This window comes from Plutella xylostella, chromosome 19 (genome assembly GCF_932276165.1).
Source record: "Plutella xylostella chromosome 19, ilPluXylo3.1, whole genome shotgun sequence".
NCBI lineage: Eukaryota > Metazoa > Arthropoda > Insecta > Lepidoptera > Plutellidae > Plutella > Plutella xylostella.
In genome coordinates, this window is record NC_063999.1 from 2159029 (window position 1) to 2181003 (window position 21975).

The window sequence follows — 21975 nt, forward strand, 5'->3', positions numbered from 1 at the left end:
TTTCCACAAAAAATTATGCAAGGCCTATGTTCAGCAGTGGACGTCCTATGGCTGAGATGATGGTGATGATGATGATTAGGTAAGTATAAGTATGTGGCCCAAGTAGGCCCGAAGTATTCCAGCCTGTATCTATTACAGGAATAGGAAATCTAAATGATACATAAGACGATACCAGAAGACATACCCGACCTGACGTAGAAAATGAAGTAAGGAAGTAAGAATAGCCCTGAACTCAAACGATCAGCTGACTCTTAACATAATTACCTACTTATATATTATATAAACAAGCCGGTGTGCTATATAAATACAGTTGCGAGTATATACAGGGGTTTCCTTTTCACGGAAGCACGGGTTTGCATCCGAGACATACATATTCGGCCATTTTCAGCGCTGCAGCGCTCGAGCTTTGCTTATTTCTTGTAAAATAAATAAATAATATTGTGTACTCTTAAGTAGTTTCGTTTTTTTTACAATTGAAAGTTAACAATAGATTAGTTATAGTACCTTAGTACCTACTAAGTTAATATTTATGCTTACACAAATTAAATTTTAGTGCTGCCAAAATCTTAAATTATTTGTTAAATACCTACTTACGACTCTATGCTCCTTTAGAATCGATATCATTATCCTACCTACTTACGGCTTATCGACCTCTACACACAAGCACGCAGAACTACCACCTTGATAGGTACTTAATTGAAAACTACACGAGATAAGCAAAAAAAATAATAAATAAAAACAAATGCGAGGTCAATGTTCCCTCCTGGCTGCTCAGCGCTGCACCGCTTCCTCCGCCTCGCTCTCAGCTGAGTCGCCACCTGACGTCCCCCCCCCCGCGCCCCGCCGCCATCAGCTGTTAATGCACGCCCCCCGCGCCCGCCGCCGCCCCGACCTTTCCCCTTCGTTTGTGTAATGCGGGGAGGATGGGGATAATAGGTTCAAGTTAGAGTTTACAAACTTTTTTTTATAAAAAAATGTTTTTTTTAGTTTTTTTTGTATTCATGTGTGTGACTGTGATTGTTATTTATGTTGGGTACCTAGGTAGATTTGTAGGCTCTATATTTAGCGCTAAAGTTCAGAAGCAAAGTTTCCTCTGTCAGCCTCCAAAGGCATTACGAAAATAGCAAACGATCGCATATTCAATGAAACCCGTCGAGCTGTCTGAAGCTAGTGTGGAGGCAAGGAGGCTAATGGATTTTTAATAAGATCTGCCTGCGTCAGTATAACTATCAGGTATTGCTACATACAGTACGTGCCCGAGGATTAGGTTAGGTACTGCTCGATCATAAAATAATCAAGCTATGCCTGGCGAGTTCCCACACTGCATCGATTTTGTTTCCGGCCTCTAGAGAACAACACAAAAATGCCAACTTTTAATAATATATCGCACATTATGCCTGCCAAATGAATAATTTATCGCGATATGTCGATTCGGGGCGGGCATCCCCCGGGGCGGGGCGCGGGGCGCGGGGCGGCCGGGCCGCGTCAGTCCGCGCCGAGCGGCCGAGCGAGCGCCATGTCGTGCGGTCCGCGCGCCTGCTGCCGCCCGCGCGCCCCGCACTCGCTGCTCGACATCACCGCCAAGATCGTGGCCGCCAACATCCCGTTCCAGCGCATCGAGGAGCGCTACGAGCGCATCCCGGAGCCGGTGCAGCGCCGCGTGGTGTACTGGTCCTTCCCGCGGGACGAGCGCGACATCTGCATGTACTCGTCCCTGGCGCGCGCGCCTCCCGACGACCACCGCAGCATCGCCTTCTGCCGCGGCCTCAAGCTGCTGGACGCCGGCTGTGTGGAGAACGTCCTACAAGTCGGTGAGTGTCGCGCCTGCGCCTGTTTACTAATATGCGCCTCGCCCACCCGCGCGCCGTATAAATAAAAACCTCGACGTGTGCGATCGATAGCTGCTCCTCTCGGGAATTATTCATGCGTTGGCTCGTAAAAGTTTCAGGAGAGATTAGGGCCGCTGGCGAGGGCCAGCGGGGACCGGTTTGCCAGCACGTGCGGCCTGCACTCGGCCTGCCTCCGCGTATGGAGGTCGACGAGCCAGTAATCGTGGGACGCATGCAACACGCCTGTATCAACATAATAACTAATGGCTTTTATCGGTTCCGATGCGAGCTCGCCTTGATACAATTCGATAGGCCAGTGTTAGTGGTTGTACATTGCATGTTGTGTGCGTATGATTTCAAAATAATCAGTAACCAGTTATTGAACCTTAATCAATTTTCATCGGCCCGGTTAACTGCCTGTGAAAACACATTAACAAAATTGGCCCCAAGCGAACGCCCTGAGGCACTCCCGTATAAAATTTGGGTAAAACACGAAACACGAGATTTGTGTGAAAATGGTAATGGGACTTAAAATTGGTGGATGTTAAAACGTTAATTTGGTATCTTAACTGCAATTAATCGTCACATTTCCTTTGAAGTTATCTGTAGAAAGCGTTATCAAAAGCTCTAATACTATGTCAATCTCGTGAAATTCTGCTAAGATTATCATAACTCGATGTTCCGTTATTCAGAAATTACGCAACCGGATTCTTTGGTGCGTTTTGAGAGCGCGTAGCGAACGCATGAATATGAATCTGCGTTGGTCGGAGTACCCCGGACCCGGCAGACGTCGTTTGTTACTGTCGCTGCTCTGAATAACGGACGCGAATAAACAATATTAATTGCCCGTTTTTATTTTTATTGGGCTGGGTTGTGCAGCCCAGGCCGTGGGAGGACGGCGTTACATATTCATTTGTGCTTATCTCCCATCAGAACAGACGATTACCGGCCATTCCGGGCGGTTACGGCTCTCTGCGGTCACATAAGCCACATTTGGGGTAATGTTGAATCATAGCTCTGGCGCTCTTTACATTTAGAACCTTGCCTGCTCTAATGGCTGCAGCAAAAGGGATCGAAGCTTAGATGTGGACGGATAAATCCTAAAAGGACTGTTTATCCATGTTTGAAGTCCAATTTGGATCTGGCTCTACTCCAAGTTTAGACGCTGCCCTGTGCTCTTATGTTTACAAAGTACATTTCTATGCAGAGGAAGGAAACTTCCTAAGAATGTGACGTAAGAAATTGAATACTTTGCAGCTGTAGAGTTCTGTGACAATGATAAGCTGATAACAAGAGGATGGGATGGGAAGCATCGCTTCACACGGTGGCGGCGGCGTCTTCTGACTCATGCAATCTACGATCTGAAGATCCGCCCACTTCAATATAAACGGATTGAGCGTGGTTAGGAAATTTATATAGATTATACTCAAGTGGTTTCGAATTCTTTGAACTGTTGATTACTTTGGCGTGTTTTAGTTAACGGATGGAGCGACGTCTTTCCTTGTATATTCTGTTAGATAAAAAATGTTTCCGAAAGATTCCAGAAATCATAAAACGAGATTCAACCGAAAAAATATAACTGACGACAAAATAAATACAGAAAGTCTTCACGACGAGCGTGTGTACTTTAGCCAAATTGAAATGCCACTCGGAATACGAGTTGCCTTGTTGACATCGTTAGATATATGAATCAACTGGTTACACCAAACGTGTATTTCAAGATCTACTCAATGAGAATGTAACACCCTGAAGGTAAAACTGGGATTTCAATCCCGAATGTAGGCCCCATCTTGCAGCGGCCTGACTTGCATACATTTTTAATTGTGATGCAAAAATAAACGAACACACCCGGCTTCGCTTCGTGAATATTTATTAATTCAATGTTAATAACTTCATCTGTATCGGCATCGTTCTTCATCCTTATAATAAGTACCGTCGAATCTCGAATTCATCGACCGGTTTCCATACAAATCATCTTGACTAAAATAGGACGTTCGTTCGTTTGCGATCGACTGCATTATTCATTTCTTTTAATTAAATTCAGTTATTCATAACCTTTCTCTACATTTAAATCAATTGCACACACCGAGCGATAGCGATAGTTCAAACAAGATTATATTTACAGTACGTAATTCACTTTAGTAAATATTTCTTTATGTGCAGCAAACATTTATTTTACTGACTCCGTTTTCGAATTCCTTGGAAGTGTTATCATTTAACGACAACACTATATTTATTTTGTTTTTAAACATCCATCCAAAAATTTAACAACATCTCACACACATCTGTAGGACGTTCCATAAGATGAGTTACATTTAAGCAACAGAGTAGCGATAACCAACCGCCAGTTACCAAGATTATAAATCCTAAAGCCGCGTATACCTGAGAAGTGGCTTGTGGAGATTGGCTGTCTCCCACAAATCGGTTTCCATCAGCGGCTCACGTCTCCTCGCTGCACTTCTGAGAACCTGCAACCGTCAAGTTTTTATGACTGCCGCGAGACGTGATTCATCCTACATGATCTTTGATATCCTTTCATGTTCATAACAGGTTTTTGTCATGATAAAAATGTGCTCTTACGATTTGAATGCCAAGAAGTTGCCCTCAAATGGAATGGCCTCAGATTATTAGAATTTCCCTGAAAGCGGATAAGGGGAACTTGAATGGTAATCATAATCGTAATGTCGTCTATGTCAAGTCGCTGATAATGGTGGGCGTTTATGTTACCTACTGAGTTTACAACGATCGATGACAGACTCATATACTCAATATCCATAATATATTATTGTACATAACAAAACCACCTATCAATACAGTCAATACACTGATTCAGATGAATGATGCTTCATAAACTATAAAACCCTGACGTAAGCACTTAGTTGGACTTGCATAAATACTTCAGCACAAAGCTTTGGTTTGAACAGTGCTGATGACGGATGATACATAAATAGCAGGAAAGACAAGGCGCTCATACAAAAATCTTTAAATATCAATTCTTTAGAACCCATAACATCTGCCAACACAATCGCAATTGAAAGCAACAAAAAGACACAGAGAGACTGACAAACAGACTAACATACGTGTTGAATGCTTCTCTATCCAATAACAGTGTTTCATAGTGTCAGTACAAGACCGCATTGTCGCACGACCTCGTAACCACCGGACCAGCCCACGTTCAGCTCTGAAACCTCACCCAGCTCCTTCCACTCCACCTATTCCACGAAGACCACACAAAGCCTGCGGGCTCTTGTTACACTGGTTAGATTCATAAAGAGGTGTCTGTACAGAACGCACCTCCGCATTTTAAAGGTTCCTAACAATGTTGTCTTTAATAACATCGCAGTCTCTACGCCGTAGGCATAAGGGCTGTATTGCTAGTTCAAACAGTTCATTTATGTTGGCGGGTGTACTCTGTATCTTTGAAGGCAAACAGGATTCTAAAGGAACGTGAATGGTTGATTTGATGATTCCAAATAGTTATTGTCAGTACCAAGAAACAACTAAATAGGCTATCAACGAAAGAAACAGTATATCACGTTTCGGAGTAGCTGTCTACTTCAGAAAACGTGATTTCCATGGACTCTAGTTTCGATAATTTGCTAATGAACTAATGAGGAGACACTCAAACATGTTGAATCTATCGAATGCGTGATACGTCCGCACTAGGGCATGCGATACCGCAATACCGGTATTGCGTAATACCGGGATCCCGGACAAATCCACGCTTTTTTCAATACCGGTATTGAAAGTTAATACCGGTATTGAAGTAATACCGGAATCGGACATTTTTTAGGCTATAAATCAAGCGATTAAGATATAGTTAGCCCTGTGCTCCCATATACTATGAAAGTCCACTTGTTTTAAACCGTCACATGCGGTTTTTGGCCTTTGGAAACCTACTTGTTGTCCATGCGTTCTAAAATTTTAACTCTAATACTTAATTCTCGTAAAAAATATTACATTATACAGAATTTGATTGCTTTTTCTTGTTTTATTTTGCCCTATACGACCTTTAAACAAAAAATATGCCATTTATAACAAGGAAGTCTAATACCGGTATTAATACCGGGATCCCGGTATTGAGTTCTAATACCGGAACTCAATACCGGTATTGAAAATATTACCGGTATTGCATGCCCTAGTCCGCACTACTGTTACTGTTCTAATTTATGTGGGATTTACAATATCGCACTCTGTATCGATATATTCAAAACGGTGACAGTGTAATCTGTTGACAAAGATATTTCACTTCCTGGCCGTACTCAAGCAGCTGGAGTTGTTAAATATATTGCAGCTAATTCTGCGAAGTTACTAGGTCAACATACAAAAGTAGCTGTTCACGAATATCACGAATCGATACCACACAGTGTGCATATTCTGTGCATATTATTTTGTAAATAGCGCTGCGCTAGCAAGAATTATCGGCTACTAAGAACGTTTTGTTGTGCAACATCAAAATGCTTGGCCAAGTGTTCGTTGTTAAATAAATGCTCTTTGTGCTGTTTCATTATTTTGAACCAATCATCCGTCTCGTTGGAATTGGGCTGCGTATCTCTGGGAACTGCATTATTGAGTCGAATCAAATCAGCCACGTTTCCGTGCATGTGTCAGGTACATTTTAATTCTGTGGAATGAGTTAAAGGTTCATATGGTTCGTTCGTGTTTGTCACCAACGCGATATATCTACTTTTAGATCTACTTTTAGACTACAGAGACATGATTCCTAGAATAACCGGGGTCAGGCTGAGGGCAATTGGAGCGGGGGTGAAAGGTGGCGGGCCACGGCAATTAGCTTCAATCAGACGCAGCAGGAAATCTGAATTAAGTCATTCATCGCGCCCCCAGGTTGGCACGGGCAGTGCGGCTTGTTTGAAGTGAATCGGTCACATTTTTATTTTATTTTGCCTTAGCGTAAAGATGAAATTCGATGCGATTTTCAGAAACCATAGCTACTGCAGCATTTGTATTAAACATGCGTACACGAGGTAACTACGGACGAGGTGCTCTGTATACTTTAAAATATACGTTTTTGTTACTATATCGCAATAATAGGTCTTAAAAGGACCAATCTATCATTTATGAAACTGTAGATTTCGTATCATTTATAACTGTCAATCGTAATGATAGGAGATCAAAAAGACGTGTTCCTTTGTTGATGATAAATATTTGAAACTTTTATATTCCAGTGACAAGACGATCTTGGACTAATTTATTATCTTTAGATCCTGAATAGGATATTTGATTTATTTCTATAGCAATTATTAAAATTATGCATTAAACCTCGGTAGTTTTCAAACTAGCCAAGGCTGGTTGGCTGATCAATTTCGCTTATCCATTCGCAAGTTATTCTTATATTTCAGTCGACACTATATTTCCTTTAGACCTGACAGAGACAGATATCGAAGCTTCACTAGCTTGTATTAAAAATCTACTTACAAACTTGTCAACAGCAGATATGGCGAGTAATCCAAACAGCATGACCTAAATAGGAGTTAAAGTGTTCTGATAATCAGTTATCTGTGTCATAAGTTTATGATACGAGATGGTTGAGTAACTGTTAGTAGATAGTCTAGTTCTCAGCCTGGTGACCCTATAGCGATAGCGCCTCAAGCGGTTAACCTATTAATAGAGTATCAATATCAATTCATGTTCAGAAGGAACCAATCATAACAATTAATCATTTTGAACTAAACTCAACCACTTGGGAATCGTTGAGAACTCTGTAAATGTGAGACTCAGTTCTGTACCTCCTGCAGGTTAGGTGGTACAAAATGCTTTAGCAATAACTGCACTTTTTTGCACTGCAATAAAGAATTAAATATTATAGGTTCATATTTACCATAAAGGTGAAAACTTGTTAAACATAATTTTAGTTTAGTTATAGTTTTTAGATGTACCTAAGTAAATTAAACAAATAATAAAATTATAAATATGGAAAATCATAACCGTGAACAACATGAAATCGCGGTGTCGGATCGGCAGTGAATTTTTCTCAGGCTATCGGAAGATCTCAATTACGTTCTCTATAATAGGTGAGGCCTTGGATAATAAATGGCTTGCACTGAGGCTATACATTGTTCCTACTAAACTAAACGCTAGTAGATTCGTGTTCTACCTTCTTTGTGGTACACACTTCTTGGTTTATCAGTGATCTAAATTTTTTCGTTTCGATTTTTTTTCCTGTGTGTGTAGTTATAGTTTTATCATTGTTTACTGTGCATTTACTTCCCTACCACTTCTGATTAGTTTTAATCATACTTGAAGTTAATATTAGTCAGTAGATTATTACTCACGTTTAGAACATATTTTTTTAAAGTTTGATTTGGCACTCCCTATAGTCTTCATATTGTATGTTATGACTCGTTCATAAGAGTCTCAGTCAATATATTTATCATACTACAAATAATATTTGCGTAAGTCGCATTCAAAATCTTATCAACTCCGAATTCTGAGTGAATCACTTCCCATATACTCCGAGTTTCACACCTACAGCACATCAATGAATCCATTGCGTTAGCAGAATTGGTATCACACTATGTAAAAATGTCTGTTTTGTTCGCCGTCCTGGCCGACTCATGTTTTTAGGTTTTTGTTCCCGCTCCGGGGTCAGTGCTATCATTAGCGCCTCTTTAGGACGAGACTCGTAGGACCGTCGTAGTGCGCCCTATTAAATTACTTTTTACAGTGTCCTAATCCTACTAATATTTAAAAAGTCACATAGGTACTTACGGTACGTTTGATTCACCGAATAGAGTCGTGCTTAGCTTAGGTTAGCGCTCCGAAACTTAGAATTTGTAGAAGAATAATTCCATGTATTTAAAAAATCCTATGAATTATTGTAAGTATGGGCGCTATTTTTCACATAAATAGATGGGCATCTAAGGTAAACTGGAAATTTTAGACAGGTGGGTAGGGCGAACCAATGAAAGACATACAGGCCTTTTCTCAAAAGGTTTCGTTGGAAATACACTTTAAATGCGTGTTTTGTCCACAAAATTACCTTAATATATTATGAAGCCAAGTTGAAACTTATTTCTTTAGACCTAGAACGTAAAATCTTTTGACTGTTAGTATAGAAGTAACTTCACCGTTTCATGATTTGAATAGTAGATTGTTGTCTTCGAATGCCCGCAAATTACTTGATTTCAAATAAACGATAAATAGTATATTTATATAAGTAATAGTATGAAAGGTTTTTCGAATCAAGTAAGCAGGTATGCATTTACTTATTCGGTGCTTTTTACCCTCAGCGAAGTTAGAAACCCTCATTAGCTTTAAACCTTAATATTTTTTATAAAACAAATATCAAACCATAAATACAAACACACTAAAATCCTCTAAAATCAGTCCTATTTTGGAGATTAGTGGTCGCAGACAGACACACATACTTACACAATTAAAAATGCCAAAAGAACATCTTACATCCATTTTAAACGGGGGCTAAAATTTAAAAACTTTAAAACACCAAAAATACCCCAAATTGTAGTGAAACAAAATGCATTAAAAGCAATCAGGCCTGGGCCGGCGGCGTCGTCTACGCTCACCTTCTTTTTGTGAAAAACGCACGCACAACAATCTTCTGTAATTTGAGGCAATAACTTTGTATCAATAATAAAAATTAAATAAACTACCGAGTTGCCGACCCTACCTGCCCTTTGAAAGCTCTAAATGAGTTTAGATGATATTGCATACGATTTTTATAGATTATAAATTTATGTAAAACTTGTCAACTTCATTACCTCTAGTAAATCAATAAAATGTAGGCAGTAACTTACTGACCATAACGTAGTATTTAACTACACAAAATAATACACACGTTAAAGGCCAGGACATCAAATACATAGAGGCGCATACAAAAATCTCCATACAACAGAGTCGGCTCAACAAGATGGCGTGGCGGTGGAGCATAAAACAATCGCATGCGCAAAGCTATAAACTGCCAAAGCCTGCGACCACATTAATTTGACAATAACCCTATAACTCTGCCGAATGAAAAACGCTCCAACCCGCCTCCGAAGCCTCACCAGACCTCCCACTATAACTTGAACGCATAAAAACTTTATGTCCGACTACTAAAGATGTTGCAAAATGATGTTCCTACTTCTTGTTGTAAGATTTAAATCATTGTTAGCTCCAAAGTGTATATAGAATGTTTAAGTAAACGACAATTCACATTCCTAAGTGAATTTCAGTGAAACATTTTGCATTTGATAAAATGGAATGCACAAATTTATTGATTGCCTCCAGGGCATATGATTAAAATGCTTCAAAATACTGGTTTTGCAGCGACACAGACTAGTTTTTGTGGAATGAAAACCGTGCAACTTGATCAAAATTTAATACCTATAATAACGTAAAGTTTAATATATATCAAATAAGTTTTCACCTTCATAACACAACAAAATAAATGAACTACGAACAAAACATTTGCACATTGGTTAGTTAACAACAAAAATCCAGCATAGAAAAATCCGCAAGGAAATGAGAACAATAAAGAACCGAACAACACCGATATGTCGATAACTCCTAATTCAATATTACCGGTAACGTGTTTTGGCACGATGCTTGCGGGTCGATGCCTCTTGTTGGCACTAGCTGGAGTCTTGGCCCATCGTTCCATCGCCAAAGGAGATTTGGCAGCATCGGGCGGGGCGCTCCAAATAGCAACTTATGTTTTCTTTAGCCTCAACGTCAAAATGGCGGCTTTACTATGTTTGTGCGGTGGAATGTACGAATATTGAACTGATTCCAGATGAACGGCAAGTAATAAGCTTGACGCTGTAGCACGTAGAGTCGCAAATAGATAACAGTAGCAGGGCTCATTTTGCAAAGCATTAAGTCGAATTTAAGGCCAAAATCAAAAGGAAATTCTACAAACGATTCCAACCATTACATACTCAGATTCATCATTCACACAGCACACTGTGATCCTATGGGCTGCAACTCTATAATTTTGTTGTAATTAACTGCTTCTACCAAAAAACTTTAGAAAAAAATTCTCGCGTGTCATTAAAGAGACCCCAGCATTGCCATTCGGCACTATTCTTTGGAGTTCTTATTTCAACGGAGCATGGATCAAGTTTCGATGATTATGCAGCTGAAATAAATTGCTTTACCCCCTCGGAGGAGAAAGGAATAGACTTTTTTCAATTGTTTTTTTTTTCGTCTCTACCTGCGGTCCCTACGCCAGGCCAGATGCATGCACTTGTATGCACGTGTATTTGGTATTTTTGTGAACACTTCGTAAGATGGATATTGTGCAAGTGTTAGACCGAATGTTGCTATTAAATTTTCAAAATTTACTCAGATTTATTTCTTGTTTTTTTTTTCTTACAGTTCATATGAGATAAATTATCTAGTGACAGATAGATTTATTTGGATGTTTTGTTCTTCTCTAAATTGTTTATTTGTAAGGTCTGCTACGGTTCCCTTGTTCTTATGCATATTACTGGCTTTCAGCTTCAAAGAGTCTCTCAATATTCAACCAGCAATGCTTGCAGTTCTACTCCAGACCTTAAACTCTTATTCCGCTTTGTTAAGGTCTAAAATAGATGCAGAGCTAAGTTTGAGAGTCCGTAACCCGTAGAACGGGTTCGAAGCATTGTTTTGACCGCCATTTGTTTTTTTTTTACTTTTTCATTGCACACAGCCCACCCGGACGCCGACAATCAATAGATTAAACCATTTTTTGTGCGACTCAAAAATACTCAAATAAGTCTGGTGTCCTATCTATCAATCTAGATTTCCATATCACCAGCTGTTGGTACCCGACTTATAATAATTAACATTAATTACTTGGTCAATGGCCTAGAATAATTTAAGCCTTATGCAGCATATTATTATGTATCTGCAGTTAAAATACAAAGTGTAAACAGTGTTATTAAATTAGCATCATTTTACAATAACAGCGACTGTCTCTGTCGGTGCACTGTTTATTCAGTCGACTCCATGATAAATGTAGTGGAGAGCAAATTTAAACCTTACGAAGTATAAAATAAAAACGCTTTACAGTCAAACGTCACAAATAAGTTTAAGGCTCCCATACACGGACGGTTTGAAGCTGCCAGTATCGACTGCTACAAGTTTTGACTACATAGCAAGTTACAGCCTTTTTGTACTGACATAGACGAACCGCCCAAGCAGTTGCAACTGCGTCGGATGGGTGTTGGCAAATGATCGAGCAGTCATCGATGGAAGCCTCAAGCAGTTGACTCTGAGTACCTCTTCGAACCCCTTACACAATGATGATTACTTGGTCATCGGCCGTGTATGGCAACCCTAATCTTTCTTCCACTGTACAACAATGCACATTTCATTTTATACCTCCAGCGAATGCAAAGCAAACGATTCACAAAATTTTACTTTCCCAATACCCAGTTCAGAGTCCAATATTCAATTCATACAAAACGGGTAATTTGTATGGTAATCCTGTAGGGTGGCTGTGCGATTTGTATGGCGGTGGTAAATCCACTTTTGTATGGAGCCCAATACAGTGGTTTTGAATGGTGGTTTCTTTCAAAAAGCAGGTTGTAATATTTGCAAAGAAGTAAATAAATTGATAGAAAAAAAATGGATTGTATTGGGGTTTACAAAATAACATACAAATATCTGCTTTATAAATATGTATATAAAACTGAACTTTTTTATGTTGCTGGCATGGTTTATGTGCGTTTATGTATAAGATTTTCAAGATTTTAGATGGTTCAAGAAAAAAAACTTTGACTAACTAGCTTTTCATATTCATAAAGTGGAATAAACTTACGGTCTTATTCATAAAAAGTTACGGGAGACCTATAGGCCTGCTATAAGCAAATGTCAAAAAAACTTTATTCATAAACGATCAATAGCGCTAAAGAACTCTCCAACTGATTCGTAAAACCTTGATATGCTAAAGTTGGCTGGACCCTACTATACACCTTCCGTAAACCTCCTATTGTACAAAAACATGGCGGCCGGTCAACAGCTGTTCTGCTTTATTGACGATTTGACATTTGTTGTGAGTTAATATTTGCTAAAAATTAGTTGCCATGGTAACGTAAAAATTTAATTATTTTTTTTGTGGGTTTTGGCTTGGCCACTGCGCCTTTAAGCCAACGTAAACTTTTTTAAGTGCCGCGCCGTGGCTAACATAGATAGGGTAAACTACCCAATTATTGACACTTTAAGACGAGTCGTCTGCAAAACTGGCCATAAATACGCATAAAATATTAGTATTGTGGTATTTTTTTCCGTAGCGGTCTCAGGTGTATATTCATTTATAATATTTTTGACAAAACAATGACCCTATAGTCTTAGTTTTTTATTATCAGCTATAAATTTGAAAGAACCCCTATTTTCCAATTATTGACACGGGTTTTCCAATTTATGACACCTCCTGTACCAATTATTGACATGCTTGATATTAGGTAATAAAAACTGTTTTAAACAGGAATTAAACCTTTGGGAGGGTACCATGGGTCCGGTTCTCTATTTGGTATATCACGGTGATATATTGAAACACCATAAGTGTCATACCATAAGTCATCAGCTAGTTATCTGACATACCATATATACTGCATCTAATGCTAATGCTAGCAGACTAGTCCCACTGAGTTAGGCTGCTTCGTCTCATGATCTCCTGGGCATTTCTCAAAGGTTCCAGCTAGTGCGTCCTGCTGCTGATACCATATGGTTCAGAAACGTGGTCACAGCTGGGCTAACAGGTCCACCGATATAAAGTCGTAATGCGGACTGAACTGGTGTAATCAATCCATCAGAGATCCAATGTGAGATGCCAATAGGCCAGCCACCCAAGAAGAAAGACAGTTAGAGTAATCGAGTTCTCGAGTGGAGGTAACGAACAGGCAAGCGTGACATAGCATGCTTTTTGGCCGTCAGGACCGAGGCTGATCTTAGACCTGGTAAGTACTTGCTGGAAGAGAAAGGCCAAAGAAAAAGTGTGGTGTAGCTTTGTCGCATCTTTATTTTGATGAAGAATCATGAATATGCCTCTGATATCTCCAGTTTATGCTCGCAGAACTACACGTAGCATCCTTGAGGGTTGGCCTGTAGATAAACATGTTCAAGATTAAGGTAATGTCCAGTGTCCCAATCGAAACGAACGATACAGCTGGATATCATTAAATTTTGTGAATCTTAACACCTATCTTGATAATTGTTTACCCGCCGGGTCAGAATCCCAGTTTAAACAGATTACGAGGTGGATTCAGCTGGGTGGGAAGTGTGCAGGACACTTTTGGCCAGGCAAAATGATGACAGATGGACGTAGAGCAGTTGGCAGGCCACCTGATAGTCAGACGACTTCATATAGGTTGCAGAAAGGCAGTGAGAAGTGAAGCAGAAAAAGTTTTTTTTCTGCTTCACTTCTCACTGCCACTTTTATGGTAAGCTCCCATAAAAATATTTATCGTTTATGAGCGTAATTATTGACACTTTACCTATATATAGACATGTCAATAATAGGGAAATAGATTACTGACACTATGTCGATAATTGGATTTCACTGTATTGACACTGTGTCATGAATTGGAAACTCGTGTGGGATAAATGATTAAATAGTGTCAACGTGATCATTATAGGATATACTACCGGAAAAAGCTAAAATATTAGCATGAAAACAAAAAACATTCCTTCCAATTATTGACCCAATATGTCAATATTAGGAAAATATACCAAAAGTGCTACCTATAATTGACACCACCTAAATTCAAAGTTAAAACCGAAAATAAGTGGTTTTTGAGGTAATAAATGGAAAAGGAATTCAGTTCCCTTTTCAGTCCAAATAACAAATTTAACCATTTTTTAAAAGAAATACTAGTAAATTTATTCCTAAAGTAGCCACTGTCCGTTGCAAAAAGCGATCCAAGATGGCGGAATTTATAGAAGCAACGGAGAGGCACGAATTGTCTATGTTTTATTGGTCAGCCATTCCTGTAAAAATGACTGCCGAGTGTTACCATTACAGAATAACTATTACTGCTGCATTCAAAGATAAATATAACTAAATAGAACGAAGCGTTGTCTTGTTTTCTTTAATTATTCCGCGCTGTGTCAATAAATGGAGGGGTGTCAACAATAGGGTAGTTTACCCTAATAGAGATTGATAAATGAATGAAAGTTTTCGCTATTTTTGTTTATGGTTTCGTCAGACCGGCAACTTAATAGGGTAAATGTCAAAATGTTTGGTCTGTGAAATCTATTAGCATCACTATAGTTATTGAAGGTTTACGGAACGATTATGAATAGAGATTTTTATGAAACCTCAAATAGGCTTAAAGTGTTCCGTAACTATTGAGCTCAGTAAACCTACTTTAAGGTTTTTTTATGAATAAGACCGTTACTCTTTATGAATTAACTTAACATAATTATTTTATCTTCACCACACAAAATGTCCTTGTACCTACAACTTGCAATCATGTTTTTCTTTACTATCGGTCGAACTAGCTGTACCAGTTACATACATAGATACCACACATAGGTTATTTCTCTCTCCATGGTCACCCTACCCTAGGGCTGGGGGCCAAAGGAAACGTTTTACATATGAAAGGAATCCGCGAGCGAGCGCGCTGTTTCCACAATTATTTGTTATCTTTGAACGCACCTACTTATGCAGAGTGGGAGTGTGGGGGTGCCATTAGAATTAGAATAATGTTCGTAGTGTAATACCGGCATTGGCAGCTTGCAACTGACTGTGGCATTTGGGTGTGGGTTTTACTACAGCTGTTTATATGGATTGCAATCCGGTCCGGCGGCTTCGGTAATCCGGTGGATCCGTAAGTTTTTGGTGCCTACCGGATCCGGTAGCTGAATATTACCGGATTTATTTTATAACTTTTATAATATATGGGATTTTAAAAAACCCATATACAAAAGGAAGGCGCGCTATGTTGCCGTTCCAAACAAAATTGTCACCTTCTAAGTTCTCCGTATTGACGTAGAAATATCATCATCTTCAACTCCTATAAGTCCACTGCTGGACAAAGGCCTCCCCCAAGGAGCGCCACAACATTCTGGCCTCATTACACCAGTTTCCTTTATATAAAAAGCTAAGCTAATCAATTTGTTTCATGTATAAATACTTCTTCTTTTTCTTATGATTGGATGACTGTAATCTATAAAAACCAGCTAGCGTCTGCATGAAGAAGCACTTGAAAATCTAGTCCAGCTATTACTATGATTTCTGCATTACCGCACTTCTAGTTTGAAGCCGTGTCAGTGCCAGCTCAAAGCTTATGTCTTCCTTCATAAATATGGCTGTCATCTTCTTAATGGCCTTTGTTTGCGTCTCCAAGCCTCTCGTCCAGAAATATTATAAAGTCATGTTCTACTCCATTCGTTTCACGTCAGCGGCAGAATGTCGACGCTGTTAGTTTGAAATTATAATGCGTTTTTAATATATTAATGTCCCATTCGCTTGTTCGGGCCCGGGCTAATCGCCGAGCCACGTATAGCTGGCGCCAGCCGAAACTTCAAACTATAACTTTTACTAATAGGTAAAAGGCTCAAGCGATACCTGTCTCTACTCCTTGGTATTAGAGCTGCATTTACGGAACAGATGAAACATTTCGTCAAGCAAGTTTTTCTGCCGTCGTCTCCAAAGCAAAATCGTCGTTCCATTTCGATCTCAAAGCCGAGTTTTGAATACAACGCGCAGCATGTCATCAACTTTGACGAGGTCCCTTTATTCGGTTGGTAGTTCTTAGGTGTTGGTGTTAAGGGGTAGAATCGTTTGTTTTTGTGGTTGTCATCAGCAGATGGGTCGGTGCCTCGGCGCCGCAAGGCATTTCCGGATCGTCCGGTCGAACACTGGGGGGTCACTCTATGTGACGAAAAACTAAGTTTTGGGTCTATCTCGTTGTATTAAACGTGCCGATTGCACGACAGCTCGTTCGTTCGTTTTTCGTCAGTATAGAGTAACCCTCCAGGACCGCCTCTATCGATTCCATCGCGGATGTAGGATCGCCAGGATAACGTCAATTGTTTGGGAATCGAATTCTGGACGATAGGAAATTACTTTTTATTTTTTTACTCCAATGTTGATTACTTCTTTTTTTTTTGAGTAACGGTTCGATGTGTCTTGGTTTCAACACTGAAAACGTACAGTTGATGATCATCAATATCAACCCAGACTTAAGTTGATGCTTACTGATCATATTTTAGAAACAAATGAAAAACTAGGCATATGAATATTTACTTGAACTTCAATTTAAAACATAAATGCTGGTCAAAGCACCTGTCTATGTAGATCTAGAGGTATAAAGAAAAGGACCAATCTGTTTAAATGAAGTTTACCCGAGCCCACTCGGCGAGTCACCACCACACACAACGCAGCCCGCATCACATTGTTTATTTAATCTGTCTACTTTCCCCTTAATCTTAGGTCTTAAGAGCAAGAGGGAGGAACTTAAGAACTTAGGAAACTTAATTTTGGTTCGTGCTCTTACGGCGAAGGAAAACATCGTCAAGAAACATTTTTTAGGGAAAAAGTCAGGGTACTAAAATCTCCATTGTACACTTATTTTTCAAAACATTGTTAGGTTGAAAAAGCTGTGATTACGTTTGGAATATTTTTCACCCAAGTTATATAACCCTTCGCCAGTTATAATCATTAGCAAGGTGCAATAATCTGACCGGTATGCATGTTATTATTATGAGTATTATTAAAATTTATTGCCTCTGTATGATGCATTACACTTCGGAATCAATACCTCCCATCGATTAATTAAAAATATCAAAACTGTGGTCACCGTCTGACGTATGTGTTATTAATTGAGGTTTTTCTGTTTTTTTTCAGGTACGTATCAATCAAAGTTGGGCGAAAAACAGGTGTTTGGTTTATAAAAATGTGAGTTACCAAGATTAAATAGTCTACCTAGAGTGGAGAAAAAAATACAGTTATGTTTTCTACAAACCAGGAAGGTAAGGAAAATTTCAAGCATTATAAAGAAAGATATAATCTATATACATCTTCGATTTTATCTATACATCTACAGCTTTCATTCTTAAAATCTAAAATCATATTATAATTTTAATCAAAATAATATGAACCCCAACGTCGTATATTAAAGCTTGAAAGTTTTTACAAATTTATATTAAACTGTAGGTAAGCAAACTTGGACCTTATCGCAGTGGCAAAACGCATTGATTTGCAAACATCCCTAATATTTTGTAAATTGGATAGGGTTGTGCAACGACATAGCATAGCGGATTTCAATTCAGGGCTGCCACTCTTTACACAGATGCGTTTGACATTTTAGTAATGCCACTCGCAAACTTTGTTTGGTGTGGTTTAATTTAATTTTTTGCATTTTTATCATTATTTTTTTACAGTGATGTACCTATTTCTCTTGGTCTTTCCTGTCTACCTATTTATAAGTATTCATAAAATATTTTTCTTGTAAAAAATAAACTAGGTAAGTACTTAAAAAGTAACACAAAACTACCTATTCATATTAAAAGCAAATGTTACTTAACGTTTTTTTAAAGCTGTCTATTCAAGCAATATGCTTTGTAACTTAAGCCATCCAGAAGCACAGCTAGTTTCAAAGGCCTACAAGCCCCGCTTAATTGATGAAATCACAAAACTGCAATACAAATCATTCGATCGGCCAATATATCTTGACCCGTCCCCCTTTCCTCGCTCTATTTATCAGGAGGGTGTCAGGGCTGAGTGGTATAAATTCTCGGAGGTCGAGTTACGCTGGCTCCAAGTTGGTTGCTTAGTTAGGGGCTTGGCACACATGGTGATTCTGTGATATCGATCTTTGAGATCCCTTGGGCGAGTGTAAGGACGACCCTATTGTGTTGGGTTGCCATGCGAAGAACTTAAAAAACAAATTTTGCTGAGCTGAAGAGCAAGGGAACCGGCGTGGAACAGATTAGGTTTCACGTTTATAAACGAGCTATATCTATTAATAGTAAAAAATACATTATATAGAAATATTCGTCTCCATTTTGTTATTTAAATATCTTTGTTAAGTTTTAGCTCAGACCATATTCATTTTTATTATGTTTGTTATACCTTGCAATGTATCAAAGAGCACTATTTACATCAAACAGAAACGTCAGTATCTACATAGCATCTCTACAATTATGCATCAATAATTAAACCTCCATCGGCATTACCCAAACAATTCTATCATCCTCCAAGATCCCTCCCCCAGGCATCGACGGGTGATCGAGCCAAACAAGCTCTCTAGTGGGGATGTTCCTTATCTGAACAGGCACATGTGAACCTGCCTACAGGGGGTCTAAACCACGCAACAAAGAACTCTACCACCTCCCGCAAAGCTTCCTAAAACCGTCCAGCGCGAAGACGCAAGGGGTTAGCCCGAAGGTCTTGTCAAGTTGGTCGGTCGTAAAAAGCGTTTGTCCGATTACTGGCTGGCGTGCGTCGCGTGAGTGCGTTCTATTTTTGAACGTGATAATGATAACCGGATGGGGCCGATCGATGCGAGGATTGTCTGTGTTGTTTGAGTTTTTGGTTCTGTGGATGACCCTTTGCTTTTTGGGAAAGAGCTGTCGTTTATCAAACTAGGTAGTTACTTATTCTATTGATAGAGTCTGCATTGCGTGTTTTTATTTCTGAAAATGAAATTTGTCTTTATATATTATCCGGGAAAACCAGAAGTTAGAGCTAGAGGTAGGTATACCATAAATATACTGGTCGCTATAGTTTGCATATCAGTTGATCTCGTTAGATACTTTGTTAGTTACACTTATAGCTTTACTTGAAAACTCACATAATCTAAAACAAAAACTACAACAACCTACCGTCCAAATTCATAAAACAGAAATCCTTTCATTTCGCAAGTTTCTGCCTCACTATGACTAGCAGAGGCAGTGAGGAGCAAAAACACACCCCAGTTTACTCATCAGATTAACAAACACACGCGGCTTTGCATACTGAGCGAGCCATGTGCCGCAAATTGGGACGTATACTATACCCTACCCTGCCCTGCTTAAGCATAAGCAACAACAATATTTGCTGCTTTTGGCGGTCTTCTACTATATTTTAAATTGAAAATTAGTGTGTCTGGAAGAGGTCGCTAAAGGGTATAAAACCTTTTGTACCCTTAATAAGAAACTGAAGAATAGAGAAGCTTAATTTTACTATAGACAAAGATACAAAAGATTATATTCCAGTAGTCTAATTACTAACCAAACATAAAAATACATCCTGCAATAAATCCGAAATCATCCTCAAACCTCGCCAAACGTCCCAAGACTGTTTCTGTCAGTCTATACATCCTGATTAAGTTTGGCCCGCGGGGGTGATTAGGCGAGGGGTGGTGGGGGCGGTACATAATTCCTCTGGACAGGTAGAAGGTTTGATACGTTCTGAGCCGTCCTTCGTGCCTAACATTTTAAGTATGGAGAGGTTACGACGGGGATCTAAGTCTGATTGCGGGGTAGGCAGTGGGGCGGCGGTTTTGAGAATGTAGAGCTTTCTTACTTATTACTAAATACTGAGAAAATTGATTTTATTTTCAGAGAATATTGTAATACCTATTGTGATCTGTTTGTTGTGTGTTTGTCTGTAAATTGGTTTTTATGGTACACCTATCTAGACAAACCTTCCCAGTATATTGTTTGATATTTTAGCAATACAGAGGTATCCTCCCAATCATCGCCATCCTCCCTTAGACCTTAAGTGGAGCTCGTGTCGAAACATAATTGTTCAAGTCCGTGGTCCGGCATAACTAAACAACCTCGCTCCGATTCGAACCCAACACCAATTGAAGCCGGCACGTCCCGGCCGCGATCTCGGCGCGGCCCCCGCAGTCACGTCCCACTGTTTGCCGGACAACTTCGTTACACCGAAGATGCCAACTACCCTTTAGCTATCTGCCAATAGACGCCCGAAGATTAGCCCACCCTCGGCCATAACTTGGACTAAACGGAGCGGCGCGAATCGACGGACTAAAGCGCGCCTCACACGCACCACGCAGATTTTATTGTTTTATGGAATCACCAATTTATCCGGACCCCCGACACTTCCAGGCCGGGGGGCGGGTGACAGGCGCGCGATGGATCGCCGCAGATCTCCTTGAGCTGGGTGTGTCAGCCCCCCCGAGCATTAAGGCGCTCCACGTATCAAACGCGTAATAGAATTTCAGCGATGACGACTCCCCCCTCTTCACTTTACTGCCCGAGTAACGACGTTAGCCGCGCGCAGGCGCCGCGCCATCATCCGCGTGAATTATGTAGCGAATGAAGTCCCTCGATGGTGGCTCGGTAATGGCGAATAGTTGATCCAAGTATTCGTAGGCTGATGCCCAAACTTTAAATGCCGTTAACGGGAGATTCGACGGAACTCTCATCGGGGTAAATAGTTTTAGTTACTCGGCTTTTTGGTGTCAGGAAATTCAACGTTGCATAAACGAAGCGAACACGCACAGGAGCATGAATTTCAAACTGCCGATGCGTGTGCTGCAAACGCAGTCGTTTATGCCGCACGTTTCGCGAAGCTAATCTTAGCGTTATGGCGAAACAGCCAATGGCAGGGGGTGGCGCCGCGAGCGCCCTCATTGTTATCCAATTACGAACTCCCGCGTGATAATACGCCGCGAATTCAAATTAGGAATGGACGGGGAGAGCGGTCGCCGACCCCGCGCTGATCAATCGCTGGACTGCGCCCCACGGACTGATATACTAGCACACACAGTACAGCCACTACTCGCACCCGAAAAGTATGTCAACATTCGTACAACTAATAGGTTGCAGAGCAGATTCTGCCCTCAGCAATATACTTGCGCCGCGTCAGTAAGGATTTGGCACTAACAGATGAGGAAAACCTAGAACCGCGTAGATACCAAGAAACTCACAAGAATCACTTCTTGAACAGCAGTTTCCTTAGCCGGAACAGCATGTTGCGAGCGACGCATCAGGTTTCCCGGCCACTAGTTTTTTCCCAGTACATCAGCGGTCAGGGCGAGATGGATGGCGACAGGGCTGGCCCTAGCCGGATCGGGTAACGGGATGTCTTACGTAACCAATACAGTGGCAGCAACCGCCTGAATGTAGATCTTAAAGCTGAGGAATAACAACGATGTTGTACGTTGCGCGCGATATGATTCCGTCACGGTACATACTAGGCTATTCCCACGTAGGCAGAGCTTCATTTGTTTTGTTTTTATTCTAGCCA

At 40.1% G+C, this 21975-nt stretch overlaps 1 protein-coding gene across 1 annotated transcript in view; it reads left to right on the plus strand.

Annotated features, from left to right (window-relative positions):
- Positions 1 to 1473: 1473 nt before the first annotated feature.
- The window catches only part of LOC105392291 (zinc finger SWIM domain-containing protein 4), a 50205-nt gene continuing 29703 nt past the window's right edge, over positions 1474 to 21975 (plus strand). Inside the window, exon 1 of the mRNA XM_048627588.1 lies at positions 1474 to 1811. Coding sequence (XP_048483545.1) covers positions 1517 to 1811 — 295 coding nt within the window. The 5' untranslated portion in view covers positions 1474 to 1516. The remainder of the gene's footprint in view (positions 1812 to 21975) is intronic.